This window comes from Sprattus sprattus, assembly GCF_963457725.1.
Source record: "Sprattus sprattus genome assembly, chromosome: 13".
In the NCBI taxonomy this organism is placed as follows: Eukaryota; Metazoa; Chordata; class Actinopteri; order Clupeiformes; family Clupeidae; genus Sprattus; species Sprattus sprattus.
The window spans coordinates 4,631,853-4,652,022 of record NC_137911.1 but is presented as its reverse complement, the minus strand read 5'-3'; the positions used below and the strand labels follow the sequence as shown (position 1 = coordinate 4,652,022).

At 42.7% G+C, this 20,170-nt stretch overlaps 1 protein-coding gene across 1 annotated transcript in view; it reads right to left on the bottom strand.

Annotated features, from left to right (window-relative positions):
• Nucleotides 1-14,980, bottom strand: part of LOC308374019 (connector enhancer of kinase suppressor of ras 3-like) — a 52,045-nt gene extending 37,065 nt beyond the window's left edge. Inside the window, exon 1 of the mRNA XM_080849708.1 lies at nucleotides 14,768-14,980. Within this exon, the coding sequence (XP_080705834.1) occupies nucleotides 14,768-14,828 (61 nt within the window). The 5' untranslated portion in view covers nucleotides 14,829-14,980. The remainder of the gene's footprint in view (nucleotides 1-14,767) is intronic.
• Nucleotides 14,981-20,170: the final 5,190 nt, after the last annotated feature.

The following is a 20,170-nucleotide window of genomic DNA, read 5'->3' as shown; positions in this document are numbered from 1 at the left end:
AACCCAGTTCACAAGTCTTTGTGAATTGTATTTTCTGGAAAGAACACTAACTCAACACTGACTGATCTAATATAACAACCAATTCCAACAGGTCCCTGTACAACAATATATGGACAATCATGCTTTCTCTTTGAATGCACATAAGATCAATATTGTCTTATGGATTTTGACCCTAAGACAGGCTTTAGCCTGATGGTGAACCTGATGGCCTCTAGTGAGCTCCAGCTTTTGGGTGACACGCACACATCTGCTTCAGCAGGAAACACCCCAGTGCTCCTCCCTCTCACAATCTGGATGCAAACTCCCCAACCTTCCCCCTCATCCTCCTCTTCTGCCCCTCACCCAGCCTCCTCCTTAAATCCATACAAACCCCATCTGCCTTCTACTTCCGTGTATGGTGCAGAGGAGGCTTACGTTCTCAGGGTTTGATTACACGAGAGAGAAAGAGGCTTTCCGCAACTCCCAGAGAGCAGCCCTCCCGCTGGGACTCCTTCCCCGTCTGCCCCCTCCTGGGCCTGGGCCGTGGCCTGCCAGCGGCGGACACTGGGAAAGCCACTGTGCACAATAGCGCTGTCACTGTAACCCTCTCTCCCCCATTTTATTTAGACTTCCAGTGAACCTGTGGGGATCGAAGGAATGTCTATTGTTCTCCGAAGGCGTCCCATTGTGGGAATTCCAGCAGGCCACAATGCCATTCTCTGGGTAGAGATTCAGGCCTGCGCAGGCTGCAAGCGCTGTAATTTAAAAAAAAGCTTACTGAATGTGCAAAGCTGACCCTTTAATGCATGACTTCACAAGGCCAAAACAAAACCCACACAGGAGCCCGTGTGAACGGGACAGTTACATAAGGGTCCGGCACTGTCTGCTGTGTGAATCAACAGCCCCTTCAGTTATCATAAATGTCTCTAATCATCATCCAATCCCCAGTGCAGCAATGCTAACTGCTCAGAGATAAGAGGGCAAACTCCTAAATAGGTGTAGTGGGGATGTGAAGCTTCGATCAGCCCACAGGGATTTATCTGAAGAAAGTGAGCCATTTGAGGATTGATGATCAAAGGCTCACAGCTCTGGCTCTAATGGCAAAATAAACCAGTCAGTTAACCTGCACTTCCTCACCAGCCTCACTATACTGTCAACAGGGGAAACTGAGCCACTGATGGGGTGAAGGATAAGGCTGACACTGCTCCAGGCCTGGGTGAGGTGGGTAGTTTCGACTGCTGGGGAGGTTCTCTCTTTGACCCATTGGCCGATAATGCAAGTGACTAATGTGGTGGTATAGGGGTGAGAGAGAAAAAGGCCTTTGGGCACAGAGGAAACCTCTCTAACCGGTTCACTTAGCATCAGGAACGTCAACCTGGAGGCTGCTGTAAATGGGGGAAAGCAGGCGTCAACACTTTCAGCTTAGCCGCTCCCATTATTATGACCGCCGCCTTACATATAGGTTTAGTCAGAGTTTTTTTTCTGGTTATTTATTTGTTTAATTTTTTTCTGTTTGCCGATTTTCTGTCAACGATTTCCGGGAAACTGAAACACCAGGGTGCACGAAATTTGGTGGGCATGTAGCCTTACTAGATTAGCGTGGAACCACTGATTTTCGTTTTGATCCGTTGCACCCCCGTCGGACTGGACCCCTTTTAAAGAGGGTGGGGCGATTCAGTTTTCTGTGAATAAGTCGAAAACCGTAAGGCTTAGGAGGACCACATTCTTTTTGCATGTTGGCCTTAAGAGGCCACGTCAACCATTCCACTACCAGTTATTTCATGTATGGCGCCACCTAGTTACAAATGAAAAAGCAAAAATGGAGTGTTGTAAAACATTTTAATTGTAAGTTGACAAGGTCAGAATTGCACAAAATTTGAGGTGTGGGATCATTATGACACCTTCTGACTGCACGTTAAGTTTTGTGGAATTTCGTTCACGGAGGGCATGCAATAAATTGATTTATATGATTATACACCAACTGTCCTGTAGGTGGCGCGACAGTTTTCTTCGAATATCCCGAGAACCGTAGGGCCTTGGAGGGCCAAATTGTTCTTGTATGTTTGTGTCAAGGGGCCATGTCAACCCATACCATAACCAGTCATTACATTTATAGCGCCACCTAGTTAAAAATAAAAAAGCAAAAATGAGGTGTTTTAATCGAATATATGTCAAAGTGCTCGAAAAATTACCAAATTTCCCAGGGACATCAAGCCTGTAACCGTCCATCTTCGGTAGAGTTTTTGTCCATGGATGGAGCAAAATGGCTCTGTAGCGCCCCTTAGAACATTGCAAAAAACCCTGCTCATTGGGGTTATTTTGGCGTAGCTTGACGGAATTCGGTACACGTCTTCATCATGCTTGGACGCACCAAAAAGTCTCTCGACGCCATGGTGGCAGGTCCACAGGAAGTCGGCCATTTTGAGTGGAAGATGTGTTTTGACGGCGTTTGCACACCTCGCATCTGATCGAACTCCTCCGACAGCTTTAATGGTAACGCTTTGAGATGTGGTCCGGCTACTCTTCAGCCATGGGCGACTAAAAGTTATATTGGATTTTCTCATTAGTCGGAAGGTGTGAGCGTGGCAGACCCTCAAACTTTGCCAACTTGTTAGTGCTTGCCACAAAACACAAAGTCTCCTATAACTGTTGCGTACATTGTTTGATCCAGAGACAATGTCTTAGGGTGGACGCTGGATCCGGCCCGAACGCGTACATATGCCTGATATCACCTATAGCGCCACCTGTTGGTGGTTGGAAACTTCACTTTGTTTCCACACCTCGCATGTGATTGAACTCCTCCTACAGATTTAATGGTAATGCCTTCAAACGTGGTCAGGTTACTCTTCAGCAATGGGGAATTAAAAGTTATGAGAGTCTTTTACAAAGTTTGAAGGGTGTGGGCGTGGCACACCCTCAAACTATGCACTCTTCACAACTCCAGTCACTTATAACTTATGCATATATTGTCGAAAGTGTACGAAATTGAAGGTGGTTATCATTATGAGACCCTCTGAATGCATGCCAAGTTTCGTGCAATATTGTCCATGGGGGGCCATACAATTTTTTTTTTTTATGTGACTGTACACCAACTAGCCTGTAGGTGGGCTGACACAGTTTTCTACGAATATCCCGAGAACTGTAGGGCTTAGGAGGGCCACATGTTTTTTGTATGTTTGTCTAAAGGGGCCATGTCAACCCATCCCATAACCACTCATTTTATGTATAGCGCCACCTACTTAAAAATGAAAAAGCAAGCATGAGGTGATGTAATTGCAGGTATCTCTGGCTGACATGGTCAAAACTGCACCATAATGCATGGTCAAAACTGCAACAGATACACACACATACACAGTAGACATTCGTATGCACACATACACACACAGTAGACATATGTACGCAAGCACAAATAATTCCTTTAATACATAAAAATGAAACACAAACCAATTTACACACACAAAACACATAAAAACACACAAACACACTGACATCCATGACTCATTCTGTGCCTAAACCTACTGAACAGGTCGGCGGTCATATTTTGTAACGCTTTGCGTTACGTCTAGTTTTTTTCAACTTCTACTTAGCTTTGCTTTAACAAACTAAATAAAACCATGGACAAATACAAAGACTTTTTAAGTTTGACACCTTTCAGAAGAATGTTACCTTTTCCTTGGACCTACCAATTAAGCTTAAGTTCTTGTATCTCTCTCACCTCATTGGGCCAACCGAATGGCAGAAGGTAGACTGAATCATGCTTCTTGTATGAGATCGGACTGATGTCTGGGGACCTGTGTAATGCTAGTGCTTTTGGAAACTCGTCTCAGCCACACACATAAACACTCATCACTCACCGGCAGGGAAACCATGGCGCTCGTTACCACTCTCATAAACAACTGTGAGAGCAGCTTAGTAACAACGGGCGACAAAAATGTCCCCGGTGTTTTAACATTGGACTCAGACCTCTTAGCAGACCAAGTGCTGTTGCTGTTTTTTTTTTAAGAAATGACTTCTACGGCCCAACGCAAGGAAAGTCTCAATTGAAAGTGTTTTTTACAGAGAAAATACAAAGATGAGTGTCTGAACCATTGTCTACAACAATGAGACTACCACACTAAAACCAAGGCCACAATTATTGATGCAAACCAAACACAAACCCATTGACTGTCACACTGACGCACCACCCAAAAAAGACTATCAGCCATAGCAATGTATTTTGAGATGTTTTATGTGACAATCTTGGTGGTCCACTTAGCCATTGTACGGGAATCTGTTGAGTTGTCGTGAAAACCAGTTTAACCCTTAAAAACAACCTTGAGGGAGTAAATATGCCCTCCTCATTCCATAGATGTGCATCTCTGTTGGAGCATTATGGTAGGTCCACCACCCAAATGAGTAACATCAAAAGAAAACAATTTTTCCAAACCATGCCATGAACCCTCACCCCTTTAATCAAAACAGTTCTATGGAACCATGTTTGGCTCAAAATGTACCTAGATGGGTTATGTCTGGCACATTTTCTCAGGCTTCTGCACAATCAGCTGGTGTAATGGGAGCAATTTTCCAGTGGATGCATTTTCTCAAGAGTTAAATCCAGCATTACCAGCAAACAGTTGAGGTTGTGCCAAGCTAAGTGCCAACGCTGGGTAATGGGGAGTCTCTGATTGCATGCTAGCCGGGGGGTAAACAAACAATTGCAAGGCCATGCCTCTATGGCAACAGGTTTGTGGGAGACAGGGGGTAGCACGCTTTAGAACAAGATTTACAGCCCACGCCCCTTTGGGTTGCTGAAGGAGGACATGAGGGTCAAACAGATTGACTGCTGTGCTGTTCAAGCCAACACACCCATAAAACACTTTCAGGCTTTAAACACCATTGGGTCACAACAGAGACGTGTCATCAATGACACATATTTACTCTACTGCTGGTATGTAGGGTGCTACATGAGGAGGACATCTCAAAGCACCTTACCACAGTGGCTCATAAAAATCCCTGATACCCATAGAAGAGGAGGCAAGCACAGCTGGGCCAGATCTGATCCAGGACCAGTTGGTAACTGGGATGACGCTTGATGTCACTGTCACTTTGAATCTGACTCGTCTGGGGCGCCTGAGCTGTGAACTGATCCTGAAGCTGTGGGTTTCCAGTGCGGGGGAACACGACTGATGCCTGGTGGTGCTGATGAGTCAGACGAATCGTGATCGGCTATCTGTGAAGGACAGCATAACCGCCTGATCTGACATCTACAGGGGAGGAACTGAGTCACTGTGATGACGTCGTACGGGGAGCCTTGCAGCACACTCAGTCACGCAAAACTGAAAGGATACAAGAACTACCGGTTTCAAAGACACACTGGGGTGTTGACGTCACACTAACAGACCGGTCAACACACACAGAGAGATGCACACAGTTTATTTTTGTGGATTCACAATAACTCTACTTGGTGATTTATCCACAAAACTCATACTACTTTGTCCTATAGTATAGTCCCACACACTATATGTCCTATATAGTACATGGACGGAGCAATCTATTTTGACAAAATGTTTTCACTTTAGATACAATTACATCATTAATATATTTGAAAAGTATACCATTGTATTGGTAAACCAAGTGTAACCTGTAGATGTGTGCCTGGATGCAGACCTGCTACTACAGGTTTAAGCCTAATTTATACTTCTGCATCCCTCTCCGTCCTCGAAAAAAAAATGGGCGGGCGGGGGCAGGCGGTTGATTCAGAAAAAATTGAACGTACTGGTCGGGCTTATATACTACTCCGACGGCTATGCGTCCTAAAGCCTATTCAACCTATTCAACGCCAGACCGCTGGGTGGGGTAACTACTGTTTGTCGAGCCCGTAGCTACCACATAACCTCTTTATTGGAAGTCATTGATTGTTTTTCTTCCCAACTGTCACTGACATGACACGGATGCTGCTTCAAGACCTGTCGGGCAGGTGCAGTCACATGGGCCTTGGAGACATGTAGCACAGTCAATACTAACATGTCTAATGCTATATATTCACTTGAGTAGGCAAATGTATCTCCATCGTGGTGGTCATTTTTTTGTGAAAAACATTGCGATTTATAACAAAACGATATGCTTATCTTACATACAATACAGAAACTATTATAAAACGATCCAATAAAATGAATACGTTCTTATTTTCTTTGGTATTTTTGTCACATTCATACTGCAATGATCGCTGGGTAACCTTTGAATAACTACAACGCTATGACAATGCACTCATTGGCCACGAGACGGTTGCCCTTGTCAAAAAGTGGTAACGTGAATGTGTCACTATGAAACAAAGCATGCACACTTCGAACAAAATTACCCCCCAAACTCTGAGGACAGGGCCAGAAAAATAAACCCACGGTATTCATCATACATCTTACATCATACATCATGCAGTGTTATAGTTATATCAGACACACAGCAAGAACATGCATACCTCAACATACAGTTGTGGGACTGCGATTTCAACCATGAATATGTTGGAAAAACACATACATTAGCACACTTACTAATGATCATCTGCCAGGCTCTCACACACGAAAAGTTGATTCCAAAACTCTCGAATTTAAGACAGAGTGGACTGACAAGTAGGCTATGCATTTGTGCTGCTTGTGGGCAGGACAAAACCGATGTGTTTAATCTGCAACGAGACGGTTGCCCTTGTCAAAAGTGTTAGCGTGAAACGTCACTATAAAACAAAGCATGCACACTTCGAACAGAAATACCCGTAGAACTATGAAGTAAGGGGCAGAAAATTAAACCCACTGCAGTCTTCATACCACTCCACATGCAGTGTTATAGTTATATCAGAAACACAACAAGAGAACTAACAACTAACAGACAATGGTTGATGGTGGAGCTGCTGGACTAGTTTGAGTTATAAGCAGAGGACGTGCTTGTAGCGATTTGAGCGACAACTACAACAACAACAGAACAGGAGACAGGTGGTACGTACGTTTACTAGATTTTCCGCTAAATCAAGCGTTAGCGTATTCACAATAACTCTCAAAAGTGTGCTGCTAATAAGTACAACGTTGTCGTGCCGATTATGCTCTCACACGCCACCCTCATTGAGGCAAAAGTAATGTTTGACTCAAATGTCTTTCACTGCCGTTTTATGTAAAGTCAGTCATTCTAAATAGGTTCTACACATACATGAAATACATTTCCTATTTAATAGATGCAAAGTAATTATGCTGCCAGCATTACTCCGTAGCAAATTACGTTAGATGTCAGTTGAAGCTGGTTGGAGAAGGCACTTTCAACACCGAGCCACCAGCCAAGAGACCAACAGTGGTCGGGAGAAATGTACTTTTCGAGGGTTTATATAAAATACGGTAGCCTAATGCTGCATGCTGTGCAGCTTTGTAGTTTACCAAAGTCGTACTAAAACATTTTGACAGAAAACAGGAAATGTGAGGTCCTGACATGTGTGATTCCGGAAATGATGTTGTTTGGAAATGATGTCGTAAACTGGCCAATCACAGCCAAGGGGGTCTCCGACTCTCTCCGTCTCTTTAACCCTTCCAAAACGCTCTGTGCCCGTGGGGCGTTTGGTGGTATTTCTATTAATAGAATGTAAAATCTCCGCGAGTTTTTGTCCTCCAAACATAAAACTAACACCCTGAGAAAGCTTGAATCTTCTAGTTTTCAAATATATCCAGTTCGAAACAAACAAATGAATGAGCACTTTGTAAGGAGAATACAGGTAAAGCCTTGCATATTTCTCTCTCAGAGTGTATAAGCAACCAGTGATTGCCCACCCATTAGCAGATTAGGGCTATTCATATGATAAGATCATGGTAAATCTCCGATCGCTATTGGGTAATGACGTTGCAGTAAAACGTAAGAAAACGCCCCATTTTTTCGTATAAACAAGGCAGCATGTTAGGATGTTTACATTTGGACTGAAGAGATACACGATGGCGAACTCCTTCTCTGCTGCCGAAGCCTTGCGCCAAATTCAAGAAGACCTAGTCAGCGAGGAGGAAACCACATCCTCGGATGAGAGCGATGACGATATGGAAGATGAACACATGCACTTTGAGCTTCGTCTTGACCCCGTTGAGGATATCCCTGTTGAGTAAGTTTTATTTGTTTATTTGTTCACCTAGCTCTTGTAATGAATGCTGTTGATTAACTTATAGGGAGTAAAATGCTCCTCTGAGTTGAACGAAATATTTTAGTATGCTACTGTTTGCATAGTGAATAAATTACTTTATGCTTCTAAGACTATTGTGGTAGAATATAATTCTCAGAGTTGCGTTAATGATGTTAGGCTATATCAACGATTGTTGTTGACGTTTCGAGTTGGTTGTCTGTGCTGATATACCGTAAGTAAAACATACTTGGTGACTATATTGCAGCCATTGATGTAAAAATGCAAACGTGTCTTACTGTTATAGCGAGTAAAATGCACGTCGGTATGCTATGAGTTGAATGGAATGTTTAGTATGCTACTATTTGCAGAGTGATTAAATCACTTTATGTCGCTAAGACTATTGTATAGTAGAAAACATATTTAATTAACAGAGTTGGGTAAATGATAACAGGCTACACATATAAACGATTGTTGTCTGTTCTGAGATTATTAAAACATAGAACTACATGGTGACTATATTGCAGCGGATGATGTAAATTGCAATCGCTAAAAACGTGTCTTACTACTGTGGGTAGTCGTTAGTGTAATTATGACGCGTATGGTAGGTGTGAATCAAAACTAGGAGGTGTTTGTGATCGAAACTGTAGTCGTTAGAGCGCTAAAGTGATATGTGTTACAATGCCCGAACATAAAATGAAAGAGCAACAGTTAATTTTATTTTACTTTATTACAGAAACTTGTAGAACATTGCACCTACACCGCCAAGGAAGAGAGCACGCTGTCAGCCTAACCCAGATCTGTCGTCATGGAAGTCAGAGGGTGACAATGATGCAACTCCATCAGCACTGAGGTTTTTTCCTGCAAGGGAGCCTGGTGTGCAGCTGAATGCAGCAGACAACCACACTCCTCTACACCTCTTCAAGTTGTTCTTTTCAGAGGATGCTGTGGAAACCCTCTGCCAGAACACCAACAAGCAAGCTGCTAGGAGCATTGCCAGAGGTGTAAAGTACAAATGGGTTGATGTTGGAGTTGCTGAATTCTACAGATACATTGGACTGGTTTCTACATGTGCATGATCAAGCTGGATCACATTTCTGACTACTGGAGGAGAAACACCAACTTCTCCATCCCTTTTGTGGCAGATGTGATGGTAAGAGACAGGTACCAAACCATATCATGGAATGTGCACATGAGTGACCCAAGCGAGGACATGGTGAATGATGCCTACCTTTATGTACCTACTTTTATGCACCTTATTTTATGTACCTACTATGCCTTTACTTTTATGCACCTTATTAAATTCATCTTCTTATGCACCAAGCTTGTTTGCAATTTCTTGTATCTACTTTCAAAGCTGATGGTTGTGGGGGAGAGATAGCCACAATGACAGTCCAGGGCCATTGACAAGTGGGCCACTGACAGGTGAGCCATACTGGGGAGGGGCACTCACAGGGCAGTTTACACCTCTTTCATCAATATGCATAGTGGTCTAGGTGGAAAAAAGTGTCACCTTGTAAAATTCTTATAATAAGTGTAGAAATCACACACACTTTCTGAATGCTAAACTCACCTATGTGGAGCAAACACATATGTTTACAAGGTTCAGAGTAAAAAAGAAAACTTCCAAAATATTTACAATGTGTTTTTTGTAAAAAGTCTGAGCACCTCTAAAGCTAGAGTTAATTTTAGTGTCTTTAGATTTCATTTTAATAAAAAACTTTTTTTACTACTTTTCTTTTACACTCATTTTATTATTGCTGAGTTGTTCTAGAATATAATCATAAATTCCACTTTTGCCTAATGGTTTTTAGTTAGGTGAAATATACACAAATATCAGGCATGGCAGACTACCTAACAGAGTCAAAAAAAGCCCTCTGTGTTGCAAGTGTTAAGAAAAGTTAGAAAAAAGCGTTTGTCTCCGACCAGCTCTCCGACGGCTCTCCGACGGGTCGGATGGGCGGCAACACCTGGGTGAAGGTGTTACCGAGGCGTGCCAAGGCGTGCCAAAGTGTCCCTCTACGACCAAATCGGAGAGAATCGTAGAAGTATAAAAATGCCTTTACCTGCTGTTCCCTCCCTTCCTCTCAGCACTTCCTCCTCCCCCTCGCCGTCCCTGGCCTTGTTCCTCTTTCATGCTCTACCTTTCCCCTGGGCAGGCCTCAGGCCTCAGGCCCTGGCCACCCACCTTCCTCTTTGCCTGGGTTTCATGTTCCCATTACAAGAGAGTTTGCTTTTCTCGTCAGGCACCACGTGTTTGTACTTTGGCATTTAGTTCTTCATTTCTGTAAAACCCACAATGAAAATGCTAAAATGTTAATGTTTATTTACTTCATTATTTATTCAATATTAATTAAATGTATGTATTTAATGTTTATTAATTTACTTATTTAACGATCCTAAATACATCAGAAATCTAATGAAATACAGACTAATGTGTTTGCCTCTACGCACTAATGTACTCATGTGAGTGATTTAAACAATCTTGTCAAAATATATCTAGGTCAGTTTCTGACATTCTGGTTTCAGCATTGACTGGACAACAGTCACAGGGGAGCATAATAACAAAAGGCTGACTGGTTACTGGCATCTTGTTTTCCCCATAGTACCTAACACAGGCAGGAGAGAATCAAGACCAGATCTCCCAGAATGCCGTGCTTCACATGCTTTGTATATTTGTATACCCTTCCCCTGTTTGCTCAAGTGCAGGTGTTGGATGAGGGACTATTATGCGTTGACCTTTCCAAGCACTCAGAAACACATTAAATGCTTCTGTATTTTCCTAAGCAGTGTAAACTTTATATAGTCTTTACCTACTTCTGATCAGTGCGTTCCCAGTCAGCTTTGACTGAGTCAGTTGCGAATGACAGAAGTTCTTCACTGAGGAACAAAGGTGTCTCCTCAGTGTTGCCTGAAACTTGGACGGATCTCCGACAATTCCTGAAAAATTCCCCTATAAAATATCTTCAGGCAAAGCTTCCCATATCTAGGTTATCTCCATCACGGAACAGGTTAAACAGATACTGGACCTGTTTTACTTTAGATTTAGTCATGTGAGGGGGTGAAAGAAGACATGTTCAGACATGCTCCTTAACAAAAAAAGGTTTTACATTATTACTATGCAAAATATCTTTATGTGATGAAACCAATATTATTTTAAAAGGTCTTCTTGCCATAGATTACAAAGCACATGAAAATCATCAGTGTTTTTCTATTTCATTTGACAAGAATGACAAGACATTCCTGCCTTTGAAAATCATACAAAGCTCAGTGACTGACTACAAGTGCATAAAAGGACATTAAAAATGTTTTTGTTCATGAATCACTGAAGCGGCTGTTTTGCTTTGGTAGCAGGCAACATTCTTGTCATACTCTTCAGTTATTTAAACATGTTCCAGTCCATGTGGTTTTGTTGGGCTTAAAAGCTACCGTCTCTCTCTCTCCCTCTCTGGACTGGAAATAAGCCACTTCTCACAAATAAACTCCACTTGCTGGACAAAACCTCACAACTACATATATATATATATATATATATATATATATTCTGTGGCGATGCTTAAAATAGACAATGTGATATTGGTTTCTGTTGCATGTTCTTTTATAAACAGGCACTTGCACAAGCTGTTGTCCAACTCCTATCCTTTCAGACAGTTGGGACACATGATGCAAGACACTACCACCACATATTCAGTGATGGCTCAGGTCCATTTGGGCACCTGTACAGTAGATGACCACAGAAATCAGAAGACCAATAAAACATTCCAGTGTTCAGAAGAACAGCAAGCTGGACGGTTACCAAAAGCAAGCATTAGGCATGACCGTAGGCCTCCGCAGCATTCCCAACCTCTCTCAGGGAATTCCATCGATCCAGTGGATTAGGGCACCAGCCTCGACACAGCCTGCCGTGTCCTGTCCATCTTTCTGCATGACTAAGCAACTATGGATGTGCACTGACCCTTGGGTGGCGTGCTACCTGAGGTTGCGTTTTTCCCGTTGCGCTAAGTCCTGTGATTTTTAGAGGCCAATGCTATTATGGGACAGAGAGAGCCACCTCACCGTTCCCTAAGCTCAGATGATCTCTAGATTTGCATAGGATGCAGGGAGAGCCGGCATGGAGTGCCAGCTGACTTGGCACAGGAGCAGGTGACCTTTTATCACATTAGGAAAGCCATACCAAACAGCAGCAATGGCTCTGGTGATCATTTGTGCATCTATTGTGAGGATTTTGTGATATTTTAGGACAAACTGATAGAGGTAAGAACTCATTGGGTGTATTTCTAATCAATGACTAAGAGCAACAACCATTAAATTGCCATTGAGAGGGCAATATGTTTGCACTCACACCTATTAAGTACAAATTTCCCTGAGAACACTACCCTGGAGGAATCTTACTCTGTAACTACAAACACCACCACTCCTCAACATGCAGTACTAAATGCTGGTTTCCAAGTTGTGGCCTAGAGATCCAAAAATGTAGCAGCTAAGGCACAGGGAGTAGTGCACAAAGGAGCATGATTCAATGGAATACCCTAGAAATTAGAATGGAGGATGCACATGTAATTTGTGTCACGTCCTTTGTCATGGTTGAGTCATCTTCATGGATGATAAAGCTTCCTCGTCAGGCTGACTCATCAAAGACTTAACAGAGTAATTAACATGTTTATGAATTCGAACTCTTCCACACACAACAGTCACAACTGTTAGGCGGAGACCTTCAGGCCTTCTGACCTTATCAGGCCGCTCACTGGCAGCGCTTGATACCCTCACACACCTGATAAGCGTCACAGCTGCCTCCTCCAATGCCCCTTCAGATAAAGCCTTCCAACCACCGGTTCTACACATGCGTCCTTTCACACATGCACGGACACACTTTGGATGGGCACACACAAACGTTCCAGGGACCTGCGGTGGCATATCAGGGGTAAGCTCAAGGTGCCCAGGTTTGGCCATGCCCAGAGTGGCAGATGCCCTGCCTGTACTTCAGACCTCTCTATCCCGCTCAAGGCCCAGATGTAGGCCACTAGATCATCCACTCTCTAATCATGGGCCGCTACCTAAAAATAAACCAGTGTCAACATTTCTCACGCCCATTACAATACTATGACCCAGGTTTCCCAGAGTCCAGGCAGTGAAATATTTGCTCATGGGATTCACTGCAGTTGTGCTCGTGTTTGAGATACTCCAGCCAACTTGGAGAGGCATGAAAGGCATGAAAGGCATGCAGCAGTGTCTCCCTGAGGAGTTTGAGTTGGCCCATGAGGGAGAGACAGTGGCGTGTGAGGGGAAACTATTCACCAGGATTTCAGCATCTTCAGGATAACATTCTGCGCATTGCATTCTGACGCTTAATAGTGGGAGTATGATGCGTCCACACTATATTCGGATCATGACTCAACAGTCTTCAGATTCAATGTGTGTATGCTTGTGCCAATTTAAAATGAATAAATAATAACAAAAGTAATCCGCTCATAGACTGACACTGGACAACCCCAAGATACTGATACAGTGCAATCATCACCACCATCCTCATCATCTTCCAGCTACTGCTGCACCCCCTATTCAAATCAAATGAAAATCCATAAAAGCATAAGCTCAGGAGAGAAAACCAGGTTTGGAGGGTCTGAGAGTAAACCACAAGGAAATCGCAAATCAGCTTTCTGGACTGGTCCACCATGCAAGGTCTCATACAAACCCAATGATTGGTGATAGTGAGAGTGGCAGTTTACATTGTTAATCCTCTGCATACTTAAGACCGCCTCTGAACGTCTGACTATTAGCTTGGTTGTAACATACAACTTTACATTCAGTACTCAAGTTTCAGTGGAAAGGCTACTGTGGGTGCTAAGAACAAAATAGCAAAGTGGTGAGGTCACTCTCATAGCCGGCATACTTCGTTATGCTTAGAGGGAAGTTTGTTTGCGGAGTCGGTTTCACTGCGTGGTTCTTGATATGGAATGCATGGCATTGTTTCAGAAGTAATAGGAAATGAACTTCAACACAACTTTTAGGACATGCACGTCTAACGTCTGTCTTGATATTGACGTAATTATTTGTGTCCTATTTCCAAAACCAACAAGTGACAGGCTATGTTTATAAGCATCAATCTGCGACATCAAATCGTTGACTTCACTCATTTGTAAACTTTATACGGTATTGGGGCAACAGTCCTCAGGGGTGCGATAGATCAGGCTCTCAGTAGCTATTTTGTAACCTTCAACACGAAGGTTTGCAACAAGTGCAATTTTAGGCAACTATTCCAGACAGAAGTCTACCACACGCTTCCAGCTAAACTTGGTTGAAGAAATGATTATCTATCCACCACCGTGAAAACATTCCAGAACATAACACTTTGAGACAACCCAGGAAAATTAAAGGTTTGTAAACAAAACCTGGATTAGCAGCAGTAAGACATAATTTGCGGTCACGTATCACCATACTTATAATAACATTACATGGCAGGCCTAGTAGATCACAAGGCGTCCACAGTTGTTTAACAAGTTAGTCGCGGACCAGTGGCAAGTTGCTGAATAGGAAGCTAGTTTCTACGAAACCAAAGGTTGGCAAACCAAAGCGGGGAGAGACGCAACTGCTCCGAAAAAGATAAACGTGTGCGGGAAATGTATAACCAACACCAGATATTGAGATGAACACATAACCTGTCCATCCTCTTACCTCTCATCCAGTCGACAACTTGTTTCGGCGTCCACTTCGTTATGGGCTCCATTGCTTGCATTTTTAAAGAACCGTCTATCTATCAAAACTTCATCGCGTGTTTCAGTCCGTCTGGTTGACTGGATGAATGCTAATCAATGCACTGTTGTGATAGTTCCATGCCCTGTCAATACGCATAACAGCCGCCTCCTACAGTGAGCCGAACACTTGGCGTTTGGTAAGTTTCATTCACGCATGGCTCCAAGACAAGCAGGCGGAGTAAAACGTCTCCGGGGTTTACCCGCGGTTCAAATTGCACTAGCCTATCTAATCCATCCCTCAAACCAACTCGCTTCAGCTTGAACGGGGGAGGAGCGTGTCCAAGGAACAAATTCTCTATGATCATGCAGTGCTGAAGGTTAATGAATGATTTTAAGTCATTAGGCTACCCAGTAAATAAAATCAAAACTTAAATGCAAATAGCAGGAGCCTAATATGCTTCTCTGGTTTAGGTCCAAAATCAAAAATATTTTACAATCTAACATAAATCCTTTTAGTCTATTACGGCAAACGCTGAAGATCTCCAGTCACGCTGTTTGGACTAATGATGGGCTGAAATTGGCTGTTTATAACGATGATCCTAGATCAAAATGAGTATGTCAATTGGCGATAAGAGAGCCAGAGAAAACATTTGCGTTCATGATGGAGTAATACCAACTCACAAGCGCCCTCTGTTGGCTTAATGAAACAGTGGTTTCCATTCTAGTTGGTGATGCTTACATTGTTGGCACAATGTTAACTCCATGGAGGTATTATACAAAAGTAGTCACAATTAAATTAAAATGTAGCTTCTTTGGACTGTTTATTATTTCAATCCACACAAAGCCAAATACAATAAATGGGTATTCTTCCTTCACTTAAAAAAAAAACCTTAATCTTATCTGCCATGTTTACCATGGCATGGGCATTATGGGCATGGGAAGATTAACGTATTCCTGTCACTAAACTGTTAACATGAAGCATTAACATTATGCCAGCATAATAATATGCTAATAGTGTGCCCAATCAAGATCTCCCTTTGGTTTGAAAGGAAGAAGGTTTTTTCTTTTTTGGTGTAACAAATCCATTTGAATTGTGGAAGCAGAAAGGCATCTGCCTTTTGTGTACTGGCATCGAGGAGGTCCTCAGTGTTAATCCTTATCCCCTTGTTTCCTTTTATATTGTTGGGTGTTGCCGAGCAAATCCCCTTTTTTATAGCTTTTCCCAACTTTCCCAGGGGAGGATGGAAAATAGCATGACAACTTGCCAGGACCACACCCTACTTTTTGCTCCACAAGTCAAGTAAACCTTACACTTGTGAAAAACTTAAAAGGAACGGTCTTTTTTTTTCATCAGTTGCATCAAAGATGGCAAAGTATGGGAACCAAATAAATGAAGAAGTTGCTAAATGAAGTTCATGCAAAATGCTACTCATTTATTTAAAAACACAGATAAAGATTAAAGACAAATACAAAAGTCAGGGAGAATGTTGAAGCAGGAGCACATAAAGGTTAAATGTTTGATGTTTTAAAAGAACGTTCAAAGAAGAAGCATGCCTTTCACTGATTATATCATCATTTTTCACACCAACACATACAGTACATTCACCATAAAATGTGTGAGCTCAACACACTATCCTAAACACCTGTATGTATCTGTGTATGAGATCTATGTTTAGTCTACAGGGCTGTGTGGGTCCTCTGCACTTGTGCTAACAGGTACAGATACTACCGTTAAGCTTGGGTGGGGCTAATGTACACTCTTATGTACACACACACTAATGCACACACACACACACACACTAATGCAAACAGACATAACAGATGGCGTGTCCTTTGTGTCACATTGTACCTTACACAGCCAGGGAGAGTCCAAACCTGCCTCACAGTCCTGCTACACAGCTGGAGAATAAGGCAGTGAATCAGTGTTCACCTGCAATTACACTTCAGCACATAGCAATTTGCTCACAGGCAATAAAATACTGCAAGCAGGTACACTGCAATTACTTCTGCTTTTTTTTTACCACAACCTTAAAATTTCCCCTGGGAAAAACTGAACACAGGTACTCGGGTGGAGGAACTTAAGATTTCCCCTGGGATAAACTGAACACAGGTACTCGGGTGGAGGAACTTTAGATTTCCCCTGGGAAAAACTGAACACAGGTACTCGGGTGGAGGAACTTAAGATTTCCCCTGGGATAAACTGAACACAGGTACTCGGGTGGAGGAACTTTAGATTTCCCCTGGGATAAACTGAACACAGGTACTCGGGTGGAGGAACTTTAGATTTCCCCTGGGATAAACTGAACACAGGTACTCGGGTGGAGGAACTTAAGATTTCCCCTGGGATAAACTGAACACAGGCTTGGGTGGAGGAACTTAAGATTTCCCCTGGGATAAACTGAACACAGGCTTGGGTGGAGGAACTTAAGATTTCCCCTGGGATAAACTGAACACAGGCTTGGGTGGAGGCCATCTACCTGTCTGTCAGCACAGGGAGCCTGTGACATTAATTGAAGAATCAATGAATGAATGTGGGGCCATTTCACAAATGCTGGGAAATGAATTAGGATTAGTTTCATATTCAAAATCAGATACCTTCTATTCGTGTATTAAGAAAATTCCCAAAAATATATATCAAATGTATGAATGTAAATGTACAGTATTTCTTGACACATAGTCTCATGTCAGATGAAAGGTGTGTAGGGAAGGTGAGTCATGAAGCCCATCCCTGCTCCATGTAGACAGTGACTTTGGTTTATGAAGCCCATCCCTGCTCCATGTAGAGAGACAGTGGCAGTGGCAGTGGCTTTGGTTCATGCTTCACTGGTGGTCAGTCAGCACTGCAGCTTTCCTCACTGAGTAGGAGAGAGGGATTTTCAACACTTTCTCATCTGGACCATCAAAAGAAACAAAGGCAGCAGCGCGGCCCCACAGTGTAAGCACACTAAGTGGATGTTAATAATAAGGAGTCACGAAAGCGCTTCTCTAATGAGTATGTACTGTAAGAAATTGATGGCTGTAATTGCATATGTGTTAAAATTAGGCACCTAACACACCCAGGACATTGCTGTGGGCTTGATACTTGTTTAGACTTGATGGCTCTAGGAAAGCATGGCTGCACGAAGACATGAGGCAGAGAGGCACCAGACCAGTCTGGATCAGAGGAGCTGATAAAGACATTCATGTGGTCGTATGTCAGAGAGTACAGGCTGGCTATTTGACTGAGTTAAGCCTGAAGGTTAATGCCAATTTAGCATCTAATCTAATGTTTGAGTGCATACATACTGTACAGTAGATAATCTGTGGCACGCCATAGTATAATTCAATTCATGTTTAGATCATTGGCAGTGCATCGTTGTTTTGTGTGTGTGTCTGATATTCTGTTTATTTACCTGTCTCTGTTCTCTCCCATATAGTAGGACATTTGCTAATGCTGTTGATAACACTGTTCCTCATCGCCATAATCTATCATTTCATAGACACATAGAAGGCAACCGAGCTTTGTCTCTTTTCTTCCCCTTCTACTGCTGCTCACAGATTCTACTCTTTTTCTGCTCTTAATACATGTACGTACTGTGTGCCAGCTTATTAACGCATAATGGAAACAAATATCATCATTGACATAGTTTTGCTCTGCTTATCTTTTTAATAGTAGCCTTATAGCCTGTATACCCACTAAGCTGCTCTACAACCAGTACTTTGAATGCTGTCTCTCTCCATTTCATCCACTATTCATTTTGTATGTATATAGTATGTATCTTCTTTTATGTGTCATGGAATCATGTATTTATCATGTACATAATGATACGTGTATGCTAATGTTATTTGATCCTGATAAGTGTATGAATCCATCGACTTCCTTCTGATTCTCCCTTCTGTTGCTATCTCTTTACCCAGCCGGCCCCAAGTAGATGGGTCCCCCTTTTGAGGTGAGGTTCTGCTCAAGGTTTCTTTCCATGCCCCCATCGCCCTAGTGCTTGCGAGCATGCATGCAAGGATGTGCTTATTTGTCTCTGTGTCTGCAAGCTCATAGATGTGTATGTGTGCCTAAAACCTCTAACTGACTAGAACACTATGCAGAGAAATGACACGTACCTTGGTCATAAATGAAGACCCTGCGAGCTTGACTTTGCAATCAGAGACAGTAAAATCCCCCAGTCGCAGGTGACAGGTGCTCAGGACATATGGAACACAGGCACATGACACAGAAATGACTGCCATACAAAACAAGGTGTGAAATCCAATCGCCGTGGAAAAGTTCAAACGCTAGCTGTCAGAAAATCATTGCTTTGTAGAGGACCAACTCAAACTTGGGATGGTACACAAACTCCCGTGAGTGATTTAATTGCAAGTCAATATAAGTGTAATGGAATTTAAACAATTTAAACAATTCCTTCTTGACGAAAATTCATTATTGTCCCACGTGTGGCTAGGAAGCATGTTGCTATGACTTTCAGGCTGTTTAGCTACTGTGATGTCTATCTTCACAGGGCCACAGAGCACACACCTACCCACGTCTGGAGTATTCTTCTCAGCACTCAATACCTAGGGCTGCAGGTTGGGGGAGATTAGAGGTTCTATACCACCACTGTAGTCTGTCAGATCAAAGAGGTGGGATGTAGTTGGGAAGAGGCTTAAGTTTAATCACAATGATCACAGGTTAGCAGGGATGAGATAAACAGTAAGTGTTGACAAAACATATCAGATCATATCAGGGATATTATGCAAACTTGAAGGAAAGCAGCTTTTGTCATGAGTTTGATGTCAAACGTTTAAAGGAAGTTTGCCTGGGTCACAGTGTAATGTTGAGTTGACCATGCCTGAGTTTAAATTAAAACTGATGTTGACTTGTACACGGATGACTTGTTGGAGTTTCACCTGAGGTTAGACATCTTTGGTCCAGGCAGAATCTTTTGACCTAACTGTTGCCTTACCAATATGTTGTTTACCTGCTTTTGCACACAATTCTCCCTAGATTGTTCTCTTTTATTTGTGTACATGCTCAAGAAGAGACTGGTTTAGCCATTTGACTTCCACAGAGTCAACATCTAAAGAGTGTGATGTAAACAAAAACTATATAAAAAAAGTCTATATTCTGTCAGTGCTTCGCAAAGAATGGAATTCAGCCTTACAGAAAATTCACGGGAGGTCTGCATGGGATTAGCGAATCATGGGAATGTTGTCTGTGGGAGATCCGTAAAGAAGAGGCCTTGGGGCCCAGCCAGGGTGTGTGGGTGTGTGTGGGTGTGTGTGTGTGTGTGTGTGTGTGTGTGTGTGTGTGTGTGTGTGTGTGTGTATCTCTTTGTGTGAGTCTATGTGTAGGATGGGAACACCCAATTCACATGCAGCTAAACAGAGCTCCATGCCATGGCGTGGAGAATAG